Source organism: Micropterus salmoides, unplaced genomic scaffold, assembly GCF_014851395.1.
Source record: "Micropterus salmoides isolate LMB-PRFRI ecotype aquatic unplaced genomic scaffold, ASM1485139v1 Ms_hic_scaffold_16, whole genome shotgun sequence".
Taxonomy (NCBI): domain Eukaryota; kingdom Metazoa; phylum Chordata; class Actinopteri; order Centrarchiformes; family Centrarchidae; genus Micropterus; species Micropterus salmoides.
Genome location: NW_024040707.1, coordinates 13,732,996 through 13,750,439, shown reverse-complemented (window position 1 = coordinate 13,750,439; position 17,444 = coordinate 13,732,996). Strand labels below are relative to the sequence as shown.

The 17,444-nt window shown below is 40.7% G+C and overlaps 3 protein-coding genes across 4 annotated transcripts; 1 reads left to right on the top strand and 2 right to left on the bottom strand.

Annotated features, from left to right (window-relative positions):
- Nucleotides 1–348: 348 nt before the first annotated feature.
- Nucleotides 349–2,807, top strand: mrps25 (mitochondrial ribosomal protein S25). Its single transcript, XM_038722280.1, has 4 exons — nucleotides 349–482; nucleotides 1,426–1,532; nucleotides 1,622–1,709; nucleotides 2,079–2,807. Exons 1-4 carry the CDS (start codon nucleotides 349–351, stop codon nucleotides 2,266–2,268), a joined length of 519 nt encoding a protein of 172 aa, XP_038578208.1. The 3' UTR covers nucleotides 2,269–2,807.
- On the bottom strand, nucleotides 2,750–10,911 carry LOC119905342 (rabenosyn-5). 2 transcript variants are annotated; one of them, XM_038722275.1, is made up of 12 exons: nucleotides 10,805–10,911; nucleotides 9,616–9,900; nucleotides 9,018–9,152; nucleotides 8,779–8,879; nucleotides 8,623–8,668; nucleotides 8,369–8,530; nucleotides 8,006–8,274; nucleotides 7,734–7,804; nucleotides 7,516–7,602; nucleotides 7,330–7,432; nucleotides 6,320–6,424; nucleotides 2,750–6,231 (listed from the first exon to the last, which is right to left on the bottom strand). In XM_038722275.1, the coding sequence occupies exons 2-12, from the start codon at nucleotides 9,776–9,778 to the stop codon at nucleotides 5,128–5,130; spliced, it is 2,346 nt and encodes a 781-aa protein (XP_038578203.1). In that variant the 5' UTR covers nucleotides 9,779–9,900; nucleotides 10,805–10,911; the 3' UTR covers nucleotides 2,750–5,127. The 2 variants fall into 2 exon arrangements, with proteins under 2 accessions (XP_038578203.1, XP_038578204.1); XM_038722276.1 differs by having other exon boundaries at nucleotides 9,616–9,861; nucleotides 10,805–10,902.
- A 3,025-nt stretch (nucleotides 10,912–13,936) lies between these two features.
- trh (thyrotropin-releasing hormone) lies at nucleotides 13,937–16,619 on the bottom strand. Its single transcript, XM_038722274.1, has 3 exons — nucleotides 16,380–16,619; nucleotides 15,729–15,936; nucleotides 13,937–15,288 (listed from the first exon to the last, which is right to left on the bottom strand). Exons 2-3 carry the CDS (start codon nucleotides 15,916–15,918, stop codon nucleotides 14,666–14,668), a joined length of 813 nt encoding a protein of 270 aa, XP_038578202.1. The 5' UTR covers nucleotides 15,919–15,936; nucleotides 16,380–16,619; the 3' UTR covers nucleotides 13,937–14,665.
- Between the last annotated feature and the right edge of the window lie 825 nt (nucleotides 16,620–17,444).

Genomic DNA, 17,444 nt, shown 5'->3' with positions numbered 1-17,444 from the left:
ATTAGTTATTATTATTATTATAATGTGGGATCGTGACGTTATGGCATTACAGTCAGTAATTACCCCCTTTCTAAACCATTAGAAGTAGAAGTCCTAAGTGGTATTTAATTTTTTACACTATAATTTTTCCATGAATTGTTCCATTTCCCATGTGTCTTTATCTTTCAGTGCTACGCTGGTAGACAGATAAATAGATGCATGCAGGAAACAACCAACTACGGTCGCTCCTCGGTTGACGACTTTCGACGTCATGAAAAGGCGCCTCTCCGTTAGCTGTGCGGTTCTGGGCAGGCGCAGCGGTGGGTTTTCAAACGGTGTTTTTTAAATGACAAAAAAGAGGACTTAAAAATGCCTATGAAAGGAAGGTTTCCCATCAGGAGGACTCTGGATTACCTCCAGAAGGGCGACATCATCTTTAAAAACAGAGTGAAGATCATGACGGTCAATTACAACACACATGGAGAGCTCAGCGACGGAGCAAGGTCAGAGCCGACAACAGCTACACGTTTACAGATTAAACACTGCTGCAGAAAATGTAATTTCTCTAAAGTATGTTAAGTATCACCACCAACACTTTTATTCCAGTTTTCTGTGCGTGTGTAATTCTGTCAATCTCAGTTTGACATAATATTTCATAGAATTCATGTACATAAGTCAGCTAAGTTATTCAATATGAAAAGTGGCATAGACTATTTTAATGATTATTTCCATTGTGTATAATTGTAAAGTAAAGTATTTTCTTGATTAACGGATTAATCGGCCATTAATTTAGGTCCACAAAATAGTGAAAACATGCCCGTGAGAATTTCCAACGTCTTCAAATTACTTGTTTAGCCTGAAAACTCTACCGATAGATATTCAGTTTCCTATTATAGAAGACAAAGGAAACCAACGTTTCAAATTAGAGAAGCTGAAACCAGAGATCTAATCAATGAGACATTAGAAAATAGATGCCAATTAATGTTCTGTTGATTGTCCACTAATCTTTATTTATTTATTTATTTGAAAGGGGACAGTGTACATTAATCAACATTAAAACAATGTAAATGTACCCTAGTTAGCTAAAAAGTGCTAATTTTCATCGGTAGTCCCCCGTATCGTTTCAGCTTTAATTTGTTTTGTTTATTTAACCCACAGATTATGTCTTCTTCCTATCTAGCCTTCTAGCTGTCTCTTCTAATTTCATGCACAGAAGTCACGGTTAGGTCTTTAAGTACCAGCACTTGTTTCTCCCAAATAAGCTCAATTCAACCTTCAACTGAAAAGACATGGCTGCGGTAGTGACATGTATAATTCTGTATTGAATTAGTGTTTCAAATGATAACAACTCACAGAATGTATGTATATAGTTAAATAATATAATAGTAAAAAAAAAATGCTCTTCATAAATTTTGTACTTTCTCTCTCTCTCTTTGTGTTTTGCAGGAAATTTGTGTTCTTCAATATTCCTCAGATTCAGTACAAAAACCCGTGGGTCCAAATAATGATGTTCAAAAATATGACACCAGCCCCGTTCTTAAAGTTCTACCTGGGTGTGTAGCCTGCACTGACGTTTAACCTGTATTATTAATATAATGATGATGATGATTATGTAGCTTGGGCTGATCTGTCTCTTTTGCAGACGACGGGGAGCAAGTTCTGGTGGATGTGGAAGGGAAGGACTACAAACAGATTTCACACCATGTGAAGAAGATTTTGGGCAAATCTGAGTAAGATATTCCGAGTTATTTTGAGTTCAGTGTGGACCATGTTTCATGACACCCACATGACAACATTTGTTTGTGATTAGGGCTGGTGATATATACTTTGGGCTATATATGTTGATACTGAAAATGTGACAGTGATTGGTGGTCATTGATTTTTTTTTTTTTCAAAGATTAAGAGTTATGTGGATATAATTGTCAAATTTCACATCAATTATCTAATAAACTGTATCCATCAATAGAATTTTAGCCTGTAAGACCAGGTAAAGATAACATGGGTGCTATTTCACAATCATCACAAATGTCTGCCTTAAAAAAGGCCCATTCCTGCAGTGATCTACAAATGCATTTATTGTACTCCCTCCCTGCTTACAGAGATGTGTTACAAGCAGAGGCTCAAGCCAAGATGCAGGCCTCCAACCCCGCAAACTTTGGACCAAAAAAGTACTGTCTGAGGGAGTGTATCTGTGAGGTGGATGGCCAGGTGCCGTGTCCTGGTACCACGCCGCTGCCCAAGGAGATGACGGGCAAATATCGCGCCCAGATGGCGTCGTCGCAGGAGTGAGAAGCTGAGAAGGAGAGATGACTGTTGTAGATTCACCGGATATTGTGGCATTGTGATGTTCGCTTTGGTCTTGTATGACAGAAAAGGACTACCACATTGCGTAATTTGATATAAATGTGTAACTATGGGTTCCCACTATGCTGTGTGCATTGTGAGATCACCACTGGCTGACCTGAGACCTTCCAATCCACCATAAGCAGCAGGAACCTACCCACCATACTTTGCTCCAGGTTTGGATAACTTGACCTGGTGTTTGTATATGATGTGACCTTGTTGAAGAATCCACACATCTGGATGCAATTTACACCTGGCACAATGTCAATACTATAGTGTAAACACTGAAATAAAAACTAATTTGCCTGTGTGGCTGTAGATCTAAAAGAAATCTAAATCGCAATGTCTTCATGCAAGAGGCAGGATCAGTTGAGACTGATTAGGCAGTGTCACCAGATTTAAGACAAGAACAAGAAATGCAAACATCTTACAGAGACAAAATTTTTTTTATTGGTGCCGAGATGGAAATAAACTGATGTCTGCGAGTCCTAAATCATTGTTTTAAATGCAGAGGTGTTACCCGAATGAGCAGGGAAAAAAACAACTGCTTACACACTTAAGAAGCTTCTCAAGGTATTCACACCGTCACAAAACATTTACAGTGTGACATGTTTGGCTTAAAATCTGTGGACATAAGCAGCGTGAGATCAACAGACTGCACAAAACACCATTTCTGTCTCTATAAAGACACATGGACATTCTGACTGACAGGAAAGCACGATGATGAATTCATGTAATGATTTAGCAGCGGCATGAGTGATAATACTTGATGGCATTCATGTAGTGTTAATTTATCTGACAAAAAAAAATGTCCTTAAAATGTTTTGACCAAAGAATTTAGTTGATGTTTCTATGTGCCTTCGCAAATTGGTTTTAGTGTGTTCATGGCGAGTGTTGGGTGTATTAACTTTGAATGGACTTCTTAGATGAAACCACTGAACGGATAACATGCTCTCAGTATAGATCCTGACCGAGCAGCAAGGAAAAGCAACATGTTGATTGATTTTATTAGTATGTCCGAACGCATACTGCACCGATAGAAAGACCAGCATCCAATGGCAACGCGGACATGAATCATGCAACCCAAGTGCTCAGTTGGATCAGTCGTTCCACTGTAAACATTAAGGTCATAACCTTCAGGGGCCGCACAGTTGGACGTGTAAAATGCTTTGTTCATTTGGCTCACTGTGGCATTAAAGATGCTTAAAAAAAAAAGAAAGATCTAAAATACAACCATGCCAAGACAAACATGACAGAATGCACAAAAAAATGGTTAGTGAAGCAAAACCGCAACAGTTAAGACTTTCATCTAAACCATGCAGACAAAGTGTCCTCTAGCAGGGACCATAGGTTAACATGTTCATTTGAAACATTTAAAGAAAAAAGCAACTTCCACTGAAACAGAAACAAGTGGTAAAAGGTGTTAAAACAAATACTTCTTCAATTAAAGATTAAGCGCAGTTTTCCTTTTTGACGTCATCATGGTCAGTACGAGTGACGGTTACGGAACAGGAGCAACGAGAATGTCTTTAATCTGTGTAATGTAATGTGCCTTTAACTTCCCTCCTTTAAGTCTATGACACAGAGTGCTCAAAGCCTCTGCTGATGACAAGTGGTGCAACTGTATTAGTAGTTTAAGCCTGTGATTACGTTTTAATATATAACACTTTAATGAACACTTTCCTTCAAATTCTATGCTGCCCAAATATGGTCATAAAAGTCTAATTCGATTTGTTTCCCATTAAATTATCAGATGGTTATTTTGAGTGTTGTTAATGGCCCAGTTAGAACAGTAATGCATGGTTTGGTTCTTTGATATAATTAATAAAGTAAAGTTGTAGGTACAAGAACAAGATTCCTTTAATATCAATGGAATTATAGGGGAACTCCGAATTTACACATCAAAGTCTGTTTACCGGTCTTGGTAAGTACTGCTGTATATGTGAAACAGTTAGTTTGTAGCCTCCAGGTGGAGCTGTGTGAAATGTGATGAATTTCCTCTAGTGATGTCACTTGAGTCGGCATCAGCTGGGGCTGAAGCCTACGTGTTTGAAAAAAGAAACTTATTCTGAAGGTGTGGAGTGAAGTGACGAAGTTGAGTGAAGCTTACCAGACCTCTGTAGCCCGCTTGAGGCTGCATTAGCCGCTATTAACGCAACACAAATCTCAGACCGTCAAGTTGCATTTTGGGGTTTTGACAAGGAAGAAGAATGCATCTATTTTGATCCTTGAATTAAAAACAAAGTCCATCATGAGATGTTTCGGACTGCTTAATTGGTGGAGTACTCTTTTAACTTAATTTGTAACGATTTGTTGATCCATTGATTTATGCGCTTCATAATGTGTTTATACTCTCATTTGTTCCCCCTTAGCCATAATTACATTTCAACTTTTCTCATGCCTTCTGCCAGAGAGCCTAATCATACATCCTGACACAAGACCACAGCTATACTCAATTCAAACAACCATCTGACTGTCCCATTAAAAATTTTGCATTCTCCCACTGTTTGTGTTTGCGCTGATACAACATGGCTTATATCTTATATTGTGCATGCTGGGATAGGCACCAGCCCCGTGTGACCCTGTACAGGATTAGTGGTTTAGAAAGATGTTTGGAAATGAACAAAGTCACTCCAGACAACTGAGCTTTACTATGTGTTTAGTTTTGGGACTAACCTAATCTTTTTGTGGTGCAGCAGACCTCACCCAAACTAGAATCAGTGGGCTCATTAGTCACGTAGAGTGAGCTAGCCTTGCAGGACTTGGTAAGTAGCAGGTAGTCAGAGGGATTTTGAGGGAAAGGTGTCAGTGCTTCTTACTCTTCTGTTCCTGTAAGGTGTGCTGTAGCTCTCTCAGGTTCTGTGACAGGAGCTCCACCTCGTCAAGACGGCCGCTGAGCTTTGCGTCAAAAATGTAGGCCCTAATGTTGTCAATCTGCTGCAGCAGAAGTTCCTCCTCTATCATGTCCACATCGGGCAAAACCCCGTCATCACTGTCCCCGTCAAAGGGGTTGGTCGAGACTCCTGGAGAATTCCCAGTAGCCTCCAGAAAAGGGTTACCTGTGTCAGTGTCAGCATCCTCCTCAAAGGGGTTGCCAGGTGCGGTCTGTTTGTCCTCCTGCTCATCATCATCTTCATCGAATGGGTTGTATTCTTTCTTCCCATTGGCTACTTCTTTGTGTTCCCTCTTGATGTCCTCGAAGAAGGGATTGGATGGATCCTCTTCAATTGGAGTAGAGTCCTCCTCATCGAAAGGGTTAAGGGGGGTGCTGTTCTGTCCTTCACCGCCAGGGGGGGTTACCTGCCCCCCTAAGCTCCTCAACCTGGGAGGTGACTCTTCCTGGCTTGTGAGAGCAGGGAACGCTCTTACAGAGGATGGACTCCTGTCAGCTTTAGGAGTCAGGTCTTCTGCTGCAGTTTCTTCCTCTCCTTGGAAGCCCCCTGCCGGACTGATATCCAAAGACCTATCCCAGGTGATGAGAGGCTGGGTGGAGCCCACAGTGGGGCCCCAGTTCTCCCTCTCCTCCCTTTCCCGTGTTTTCAGGCGGTGGAACTCCCCCTGCTGCAAGCTCTCCTCCTCTGCCAGCTTCTGGGAGAGTGCGATGGCCAGGCTGGTCTGCTGCTGGTCATATTCATCCTGCAGCTGACGCAAGTTCTCCTCCAACATGGCTACCTCGTCTGTCCTCTTGGCTTCTCGTGCCTGACGAAGGAATGACTGTATGTTCTCAATCTGCTGCAGGAGGGGGTCCTCCAGCTCGCTGCGTGCATGGACAGAGTCTGCAGAGGGCAACCAACCACCAGCTTTGGTCATGCGTGGAGCTCTAGGGGGCTGTGGCAGCTCTCCGTTGGTACTGGGAGGTGGACGGTTTTTCTCAGACTCCTGCCTCCTCTTCAGGGTCTCCTGGGCTGCCTGTTGAGAAGGGAAAATATATGAATAAACGTTGAATAACTTTTATTGTATGAAAATTCAACACAGAAGTACCAGTACACAATCTCACCAGTCTCTCTTGTTGGACTCGCTTCTCTTGTTCCTGTTTCCTCTTTTCTTTCAGCTCTTCATATTTCTCCTTAGTGGGTAAAGACATGAGACCTAACAGCTTCTCCTGAAACAAGGAGAATACAAAGAATGGGTGAATTCAGGGAGGGAAAGGATCAAAGGAGCATGACATACAGAAGTACTGTATAAATGTAACAGGGTGATGATTGTAGAAATACTGTACAGCCCATTCGGACATGATTTATTTCTCTGGGAGGTGGGGGGATTTTAATATTGCCTGTGCTGGTCGGTGATTTCACGTGTAGTACGTGTGAGATTTTTACCTCCCATCCCTGTATTAATTACAGCCCCAATTACTTACCAACCCTCTGCTCTTCCTGTAAGTTAAGTCTACTCAGGACAGAAACTATGCATTTTAAAAGTGTGCCTCTGAGGTTTTAAACATAGAGATGTGTTTACTGCTACTGACTTTCATCAGCTCAGCTCACAGCGTGACAACCAAAGTGGAAACATTTACGGAAAGAAAAAGTGAGACCTTTACGAGATAAGCTCATCAAATGAGCAGTGCCGCGTTAAAGGCAATTCTGTTTTGCTAGTCTACCTGTCTGTGTAGCTAAACAGATTTTATGTGTAGTGAGCAGCAGCATGTATATCAGATTGCTGCAGACAAAAGTCCCAGTCTTACTGTGAAAGCAGCACAGCCTAATCGACACTCAAAAAGAAACATAGTAGTGTGCAGCTGTCCGTGTTAATAATGAAGTTACAGCTAAATAATTCCTAATGTTATTATTATTAAAAAATAATACTAAGCCTGAAGAAGATCACAGTGTCCCACAGCATATCACTGTCTATGACAGAACCAGCTCCTGTATTTGGCCAGTGACTAAATTGCCGACTCGAATGATGACGTGTGGTATAAACGGGGATGGCAAATATGTTGTTGCCAACCTCCTCACGTAATATTTCCTCTGTCCGAATGGGGTCTGCTTTTTTGTTTGAACTTGGTCTCACCTGGACAAATAGCGTGGCTGTATAGCGGACCATCCTCTGCAGCTGGAGGGCCTTTGGATGCGGTGGTGGATCATCTTTTGCACTTAGTGTTAAAATCCTCTTACTGAGAAGAAAACACACAACTCTGTGTGATCTTTTTTTAAAAAGACAAACATGACAGAAGACTCATTTAGGACTGACATCTACCTCAGGGCATCGATTAGTTCGTAGTATTTCTGTACTTCCAGTCTCAGTCCACCAGCAGTGTCAAGATTGTATGTGGTTTCTCCTGCACTGTGAAAGTATAAAGCCATGGGGCTTAGCAACAGTCGCTTAAATCAAAGATCCAAAGATTATTCCTCATATCAGAAATGCTTATAAATCAACTTTTTATTACATTTATTTATTTTTTAAATGTGACTTACTTGAGAGACTCTGCCATTTTGATGTATTCTGGAGCCCTTTCATCCACCTTCTCCATGCACATCCTCAGCCTCTGACAGGAAGAAAAGTTTTGAGCAAGTGAACAACAGGAAATCACAAAGACAAAGACTGAATGGCGGGAAGGATACAGCAGTGTAAACTCAAGGCAGCTTGAAAAGAAAACATCGAACGACACTAGAGGCAATAGAGGAAGAGACAGATTTTTAAATATGTAGTGATTCTTTCCATCTACGAGATAATTTGATGGGCCAACCTCGTAAAGTTTCACTATATCCGGCACGTGGTCCTTCTCTTCCAACTTGTGCTGTATCTTCAGCAGCGTGTCCATACAGTGGTGACAGCAGCGAATCTTCTCGTCATCCTTATCCTCCAGCATAGAGGTAACGCTGCTCAGGCTGCTGATGCTGCCTCTCCTGGAGCCCATCCCACTGCTTCCACCGCCACCTCCTGCTGGTGGAGACTGGGACTGAACGGGGCTTCCAGGTACACACAGGGCCTCTCGTGTCCCAGTAATTAGCTTTTCTGTGAAGAGACAAAATGTTAACATATCACAGCACTCAGACAACATGACTTCAACTAGATATATGATTACTTCCTCTAGTTTGTTGATACATACGAGCCAAAGGTAAGGGGACAAATTCCATGCACTTCCTACACATGATGGACCCACAGAGGCGACAGTGGTGCCGCCTGTTCCGGATGTTGAACTTGTTTCCACAGTCGGGACAGAAGGGGACATCTGAGTCATTCACCCATGACACCACTGACTTCTCAATGGCTATAAAAGAATGATTAATTTATGATGAATAAATCATATTTACATACACTGAGAGAGAAAGTCAGACTTGTATTGAAAACACGTGGACAAACCTCTGATTTTGGCGACATCTGAGCTGGTTCTGTCAAACGATGTCAACTGAAATGACAGTTTTCATGGTGAATGAGTCAGCACAGTTAAGCCATTCTTACTGTAATTTCAACAGCAGTGGGAAGAAAATAATGTGTGATTTGCTATTGTAAGCACACCTTTTCCAGTCTGATTATGAGCTTATTGACCTCAATGACATAGTGATCTATCCTGGCTGCCCGGTGCTTTTTAAAGAAGTCCAGGTGACTTCTGGTTGCTCCTGCAAAAGCAAAGAGGAAGGAGATAAGAGTGGTGGCTGCTTGAAGGCCTTCTCGGTCACTCTTGTGTGAAAAAAATATGAAAAGGCCAAGTTAACAAACAAAAAGGTTGAGTTTACAATCCAGTTTTCCAGTCTCACCCAGTTCCTGAGGCTCCCACATGTAGGGGTCCACTCCACCATAGTAGAAGGACTCATAACTGCCTGTGTCCGGTCTGTCATCTCCATCCCTTTTCAACAGCTTGTCTTTGGCTTTCTTTGCCTTCTGAACCAAACCTGCGTACAAAGAAAATTCGACACAAATACCACCATGTGTGGAAAATGCAGAAAGGATATTATATACACATGGACCACAAGTCCACAAGAACATCCACTAATTTCCAGATGAATGATTGAATTGAACAACTAGATTCCTCCTTGCATGCCTCTGTTTCCCATCAATATATTCTTCATCTCTACATTTTATCACATTCCTGTTTGTCCTGCCATGAAAAGCAGCAGCAGAATATGTTGCCAAATCATCCTGGAAACAATTCCCCTGCTCTAACACTGCAGTGCCCTTGAATCAAATTCATGATGTACTCTTTAAAACTGCTTTTTAAATGAAGCCACACAGACTTTTAGCTTAACTAAACAGTACAATGTTCTTTTTTCTCTGTTTTACGTGACAAGATGTGATAAGACTCAAATGCCATTATGGCTGTGAGCGGAATCCACAAGTACAATTAATGGGACCCACTTTTGAGCTGTCCTCTAACATGGCGGTCATCCCCAGAGTGCTCCTCTTCGTAGTGGTCTTGGAGTTGGTAGAATGACTGAAGGTCCTTCAGGCAAAGTGGGCAAAGAAAGCCCTCCTTCACTTCACCTGTGACCTCAAAAGGGGGTGGATAACTGGAGGCCATGACAGTGGCTGTGTTGTTGGAGACGAGATGCAAAATGGGAGATTCTTGCTTCGGTCCACATGTCACAGGGTGTGAAACCCACCCTATATTAGTGCCATCACAACAGAGAAAAGCTTGGGAATCTAAAAAGCAGGACAAAGCAGACTTTGTGGGATTAAAATGTTTACTAACTTGGCCAAAAATCCAACACAGATTTAAACATGTATTCTGATTAGAATGTCAATTTTAACCATATCTGGTAAGTTATGCAAACTGAATAATGCATCATTTCCTGTAATGACACACTGTGACTTATATGTGAGTAAAACATGGGAGGCAGGGGTGTCAGGTCAGAGAGGATTGCGAAGGTGAAATATATTACATTCTAACTTGATATAGAATATAAATGGGGTTATTACACCTGTACAGTCGTGTTATATTGCTCTCATGAGTGAAGAAACAAACATTCAGATTTACACCCACTGCTGAAGAGCTGCATGCTTTTTTAAATAAATTCTAGCCAACAAGCTAACGTTACTGCAGACAGTGTTGAGTTTCACAAGTCTTACACATCAATTATTTCACAATGATTATAGTTATTTAACGTTACATGTTTTCTTGATCTTGTGCACATTGAAATTAACCTGTAGATTTAAACGCTACATTTTTACCAGGTCACGTTAGCTAACGTTAAGAGTTTATACCTAGCTAACCCACTCAGTCAGTTTGTGTATCAACAACCCACGGTTGTTGTCAGTGGAAAAAAACCAAACCTAACTAGACGACAAGTATTTGCTTTTCTGACTGCGAGCACTGTCCAATTTGATATTTGCATATTAACTAACCAATGGCTAAAGTTGTATTGTTTAATATTTGGCCGCCTAGCAGAGAATGCAACGTTAGCTCGAGAACGCTAGCTGCAGGTCTCGCTTTCTTTAGACATCGTTTCTGCAATGTCGTTGTTCAAAACACGGAGATAAATAACTTCCAACATCACAACAACAAACAGTCGCGGACTTAGCAACACGACAGATAGTGTATACTTACAAATGAATCCAACAATAACTGTGTGGTTGACAGTTAAGCTTTTCTTTGACAGCTCGACAACACCAGCTGCAGCAGCAGCAGCAGCCCTGCCTGGTCATGTGATTAGCATTCAGTGTGTAAGGAAAGAGAAGAGAGACATATGGCACGAAACACACTGGCTTCACAACCATAGACAGTATCTAAAGAGTTCACAACACGCTGGATTATATGAGGTCTCTTCATCTTCTTTTTCTTCTTCTTCTGAGAGGTAGTTGGCGTCAATGTCCATTATTTAAAATGGCTTTAAATAAGTCCAGTAGCCAAAGGTGTCATTTACACTGGGGACGCATGGGACATGTCCCCACCACATTTTGAAATGGCTGATTTTGTCCCCATCACTTTTTGAAAGCATAACATGTTCTGAAAAATAGCTTGCACCAAGAAATATTAACTAACAAATGAAAATGCTTTGAGAAAGGTTTATTTGCACAATAAAAAAACATGCAATGCAATTCAAATATGGAAGAAACAAATGTGCATTGTCCAAAAAAAGTAACCTAAGCTAAAAAGAACAAGCAGCTGATTGCTGCATTATATTATGTTGTATTTTTATATTTATAAATAGTCACCTCCCAGCTGAATGTTTCCCTTTACATAAAAAAGACATTTCCACCATAAATTGGAGAAGAAAATGTCTCCAGAATGCAGGAAATTAAGTGTTTAATGCTCCAATTTTCTGGGTGAGGACCCCCAGACTCCCGCTCATAAATCTCACCATTTCCAAATGTTAATTCTTCTTCTTGTTCATCCTCATGTCTCGTGATCCAAGTGTATCATCACGCCCCTAATCTGAGCCCTTATGTCGCCACCACTTTTCAACACAAAGTGACGCTCTTCCCAGTAGCTCTTATAAAACCAAACAGTCAAATGTACTTTTTTACACAGACCTCTACTTGTCCACAGTTGTATGATCATCACTTGTCTTTCTTCTGTAGCCTATATTTTTCTGCATGTTGCTAGAAAATGCTCTACTGTCTATTGTTCCTATTTCTGTCCTGTTAGTTCCCCTACGTCTTCTCATAGGCTACTTACTTAGCCTACTGTTGCCGCTGTTGATTTGTTTTTCTCCACATTATGCTTTTTCCTTTTGATTTTTTAAGTTTAATATTAATTTCAACAGTATATTTTTTTATTTCTACCTTTTTGTTTATTAATGTGTTATTTTTCCCTTTACAAACTTCTTGATTTGGATTCAGATCCTGATGATTACTGGCTGTAGGCTGTTGTAATGCCAGCCTGTGTTTCCTTCTGCTTTTGTTTTTCTGTTAATAAGCCTATTTGAAACAAAGTTTGCCATGACTAATGGACTGTGCTTGCTGTGAGTTGGTTTAGGTTGGCAAATACAAGGTTGGTGTGCAAAGCGGGAAACAGCCACTGTGTGTCAGACGGTTTGGGACAATTTAATTCATTAAAGTAAATTAAAGTAATTAGGAATATGCACTACAGTGTGACCTGATGATAAGAGCATTCATTATTACTTAAAGATGGACTAAGCGATTCTGGAGAAATCCAATACAATGACAAATACCATGATATAGAGCGAACAGTGACATTGCAAGTAAAGTAACTAACGTTATCTAAGTTGTGGGTTAGCACACTGTCGCTACGGTTGCTGCTGTGAAGCTAAAATGTACGAGACGGTCCCAGAGCCAGCACAACAGCGGTACTCACAACTTTCCTGATACTATAGCTAACATCACAACAGCAGCATGTCTTTGCAAATTAAATAAAGCTGAAATTCCCGTGGCCAAGTAATTACTAACACTAACTGACACACAAATGATGGCTGGAACAACAGCTGGAATAATGTTGTGTGGTCGGGTGTGGGCCAATTTGTAGGTTTTCCATTTACATAGCCATGTCTGTGTACAAACAATAGGATTTTTTTTCCAGCCACACACAGAATGAACAGCTAGCAGTGAGGAGATACTCTCTGAATTTGACAAACAGACGTGTACTGGATTAGAATCACTAACCCCAACTTTAACCCTGAGGCTCAGGGTGTGTGAGTGGCCCTGTGTCAAAATCTAGTTTAAAGACATTCAATTATTTCAGTTTGAGTTCATAGTTTTATAAACTTTATTCATTTTAAGCCTATGGCTCAGTTTCTGGGGCTCTCTGGCAAAACACAATTAAGATGCAACGTGTACAGTGCCCTGTACACTTTAGTTGTTGCTCACTTTATGGCAACAGGGTGCATACACAATGCACAGAGAATAGGAGGAATAGGAGGTCCAAAGGGGCCCAAAACTAAGGGTAACTGTTAGTCAGTCATGAACTTTTTATAAGCAAATTACAAGTCTAATTGGTAGAACTATATCAGTGGTTTTCAGTCTTGGGGTTAGGACCATAAATCAAGAGCATTGAATGTAGAAAAATAAAAAATTTTCTGTTACAGAAAATTATGTTTAATGTAAAATTATTTACTTTGATTTTATTTTCTGTGAAATCCCGCGTAAGTCTCCCTTTTTTAAGGCCTCTGAAACCTAAATCTAATAATAAATATGAGTACTTGGTGAAACTGCTCAAAACTCACATCCACCTATGATGAAAGGTCACAGCCTAGACTTTGTTTCATTTCAAGGGCTTACAGACCAAAAATATTGAAAATTTACTTAACAATCCACAGAGGAATTGAAGTTGTTTGTGTGTGTGTGTGTGTGTGTGTGTGTGTGTGTGTGTGTATGTGTGTGTTGGGGTGTGTGCAGATCACCATCATACTTTTCACAGATAGCCTTGTGTACTTTTAAAACGACGTCGCATTCTGTCCTCGAGGAATCTCATGTAGTCAGTTCATGCATGAAACATAATTCATCTAAATACGTTCATCCTGTACATTAGTTTCTTCCCCTTGCTTAATGGTTTGTCAATCCACTGAACCCTGATCATTACTGCTGGAGTTGAAATTTGCATATTGATCAGGTCTGTTGACAGCGGCTCCCAAGGCTCTGATGGAACGAGCCCAATTAATCTGGGAGGCAGATACCTGACACACTCTGTCTTTCTATTGAAATGCATGAATCATTCCCGATGGGGCCAAAGGCAGGGTGACTGATTTGTTGGACTTCACACTATTAGACCTAGTTGGGTTGAATAAACAGTTTAATAGACATGCATTTACTGCAACTAAAGCAAACCATACATTTTTACCAATGCATTTTATTGTCCAACAAAAACATTGGTGGTTGACTTTAAGGCAAAGCTTTTAATTTACAACATTAGGTTAAATAAACTTAATTCATGCAATAATGTGTAGAAAAATAACCAATGAGACATTTTATTTGCTGTGATAATCATTATGTAGAAAAGAATGAATCACAACTGAATAAAATTAAAGATTTTCCAAAGCAAATCTGTAAACGTTATCTCCACTTTGATCATATTGCAAGCATGTCCTACGGTACTGACAAGCGTGTGCTGCCTCACAGAGGCAACATCCAAAAGTCAGTAGTAATAATTAAATTTTTCAGCATGAGTAGCCTAATTAACGGAATAAATATTAATATTAATAATAACTCATTAATAAAGTTCAACATTGGGCACGCGCATCTCTTTACAGCGAAATAGTACACAGTGCGTAATTGTCCTCCAAAGTCAGTTTGGAGGACAATTACGCACTGTCCAAAGAAACAAACAGCAGATAAATGTTTTGCCATGACACAGTAATTTGCTGCCAAAGAAAAACTGTGGCACAAAAGGTTAAATGATTGATAAATTCTTTTATCTTTTTTTTCATGTTTAATAATTCATTATGGTCACTTAATTTACACATTTATTTTGTTTACAATACAGTAGTACGCGCACACCAGATATTTGCTTAACCTACTCTCCATCCACTAAATCCTCCTCGGGTGCAAACCTTTTACCCGGGTGTTGTCTCTTCTCCTCGGCATGACTCTTGTTAATGTTGTCTAAAAAGTCGAGCAGCAAACTGGTCTTGCTGCAGCTCGTAGGGTCCAAAACATCACACGGACTGTTTGTGCCTAAATCCGGATTGGAGTTATCCCAAAACCGTTTTCCTGGGTGCTGACGCTTTCCCAACTCAGCGAGGTCATCGTCTCCATTTGCATCCGCATCCCAGTCCCCATCGCCGTCCTCATCCGCGGGATGGCGCTTACCTGGGTGCTGGCGTTTGCTGTGCAGCACCAGGTAGCGCTTGCCCGGGTGCTGCCGTTTTGAAAGTTCACTCAGGAGCATTAAGGGGTTTTCTGAAATGTGTCCCGTCGCGGAGCGCTTTCCTGGGTGCTGCCTTTTCTGGAGCTCCATGAACGAGTGCATTTCATCTTCGCGCTTGCCCGGGTGCTGTCTCCTTTCAACATCCAAGTATTGTTCGTCCTCATCTTCTTCTCTCCTCCCCGGATGCTGTCGCTTCTCCAAATCCGCACTATATCTCTTACCGGGATGCTGTCGTTTTGTCACCCATTCTGTCTGAGAGGAAGATCCCTCTGGAGAAAGAAAAACATTATCTCGATCACTTGAAGTATCCCCAAGTCAACTTTAAGTATATCCCTGTACTGCAAAGATGTGTTTCCCCAGCTTGTCTATTTCGTGCACACAAACGAATGTAGTTGGTGGCCCATATGCCTTGCATCATTTTGGAAGAAGATTCCTTTCAATTTTAATGTTTTAAAAGACAATTTCAAACATTATTAATTAATGAATTTTTATCCAACTGGAAAACTAGTTTTAACATGTTGCCACTTTAGTTACTTAGGCTTTCAGTTTGAAAAACGAGACAAAGAGCCCAGATAGCCTATTAATATAATGGTAGCGGTAAATGACAGGTTTACAACTGAATTTTTTAGCCTACTTTATTTTGCATCACCACATGACTAGGCAATGTTAAAAATGATCCAAGACATAGGCTACTGCGTATTTTACGCACCGCTTCTGCCGCCTTCATCCTGCATCTTTCTGAGAATGGACCGTAACAGGAGACTTTCTGCTCTCTGTAGTATGATGTCGTCTATGGTGCTTCGGTCCGTCTCATCCTCATCGGGGATGCCCTGTCCTCCAGACACGGCCAAGTTGCAGACCACGAGAGAAGCCAAGATAAGCAGACATGTCGACTTCATGGTCACTTAGTTGGTCGTCTGTTGGAAGAAATAGGTTGTGGTGGATGGGAAATATAATGCAACATATATGAGTGAATATGTGTAGTGTATATTTCTTACGTTGTTTGATTCAATTTCGAGACACGAAGTTGTATTTTTGAGTCTAAAACGATCGAGGGAGACAATGGGTCCAATGCAAATTGCAACTTTTTTTCAACTAGATAGGAGGAATTTTCTGAAAGCTCATTGAATTCTGATCGGAAATAGGATAATTTAACTCCAGCAGCTGCGTTTAAAACTTGTTTTACAGAAATAAAATATGTAAACTGAATGGCATGCTGTCTACAAAACCTTTCAAAAGAAAACTGAACGCACTAACGCATTATACATTTTTCCCACCCAGATAAGACGAATAAGAACCACTAACACAAAAGATAGATATACTTTGTATAAGGGTTTATCCTGAAGTGCGCCAGACTCACCTGGGATGTATCCAAATTCTCCTCTTTCCCAGCCTCTGTTGAGCCGGCAGTGATGATAGTTGCTCTATCTCAGCGGTTGGTGACCCGTAAAGTCTAGAGGTATGAGCAAGATAACTTTCTGTCTCAGCATTTATACTAACCGGTCACTGTCGTCACACCAACGCTGGAGTCATTTTTCAGGATCCCTCGTCCCCACTGATGTCACCAAGTCGTGCGCAACTGGATGTATGATCGACCTACAGGGGCCGCTGCCCAATTTGTATGTTTCAAAAACAAAGAAAGGCTTGAGTTTGAGATAGACAACAGACACTACTACAGGATGAGTGGATTAGATACATTAATTCGTTTAAATTGTGAATTTTGGACAAGTCATTTATTGTTTGTAAGTTTTATAATCCGTTTTCTCTTTAAGTTCATTAAGCTTTTGTTTGCGTGGATAAATATAGTTTCATGTATTCAGAATCTTTCATCGTGAGCACGAGTCTCCTTACAACAGGCTATGTTTTCTTTTTATTGCCGTTTGCCTCTCAGATGATGGTCAGAGTATCTTAACAAAAACAAAACATCTGAAGGTCTCCTATGGGGCGCCAGTCAGGGCTGCACATTCATATTTTTCATGAATACCCTAAGGTCACGGGACTCAGGAGGGAGAGCTGAATCCATCTGGTTCTTCTGAGCACAAAACATGTATTTTCTGGTCACGATGCAGCACAGAGGCGGATCTAACATGTTTTACATGGAGTGGGAGCAGGGGACCAAAAACCTAAATGTGACTTCTGAAGCCAGTTTTTGTATGTTTAGGCTATTAATGGAGTTTTCAACTACAACAACTAAAATACTGTATAAGTTCAAATCTGACATAGGCTACTTTAACTGAGTGGTTATTCTTCTATTCCACTACAATATTGTACACTGCTCAAAAAAATAAGGGAACACTTAATCATCACAGTATGACATCAAGTCAATTAAACTTCAGGGATCTGTCCAATTAGGAAGCATAAGCAATTGTGAATCAAAGTCACTTGTTTTGGTACAAATTAAAGTGACAACAGGTGCACTGTGAAC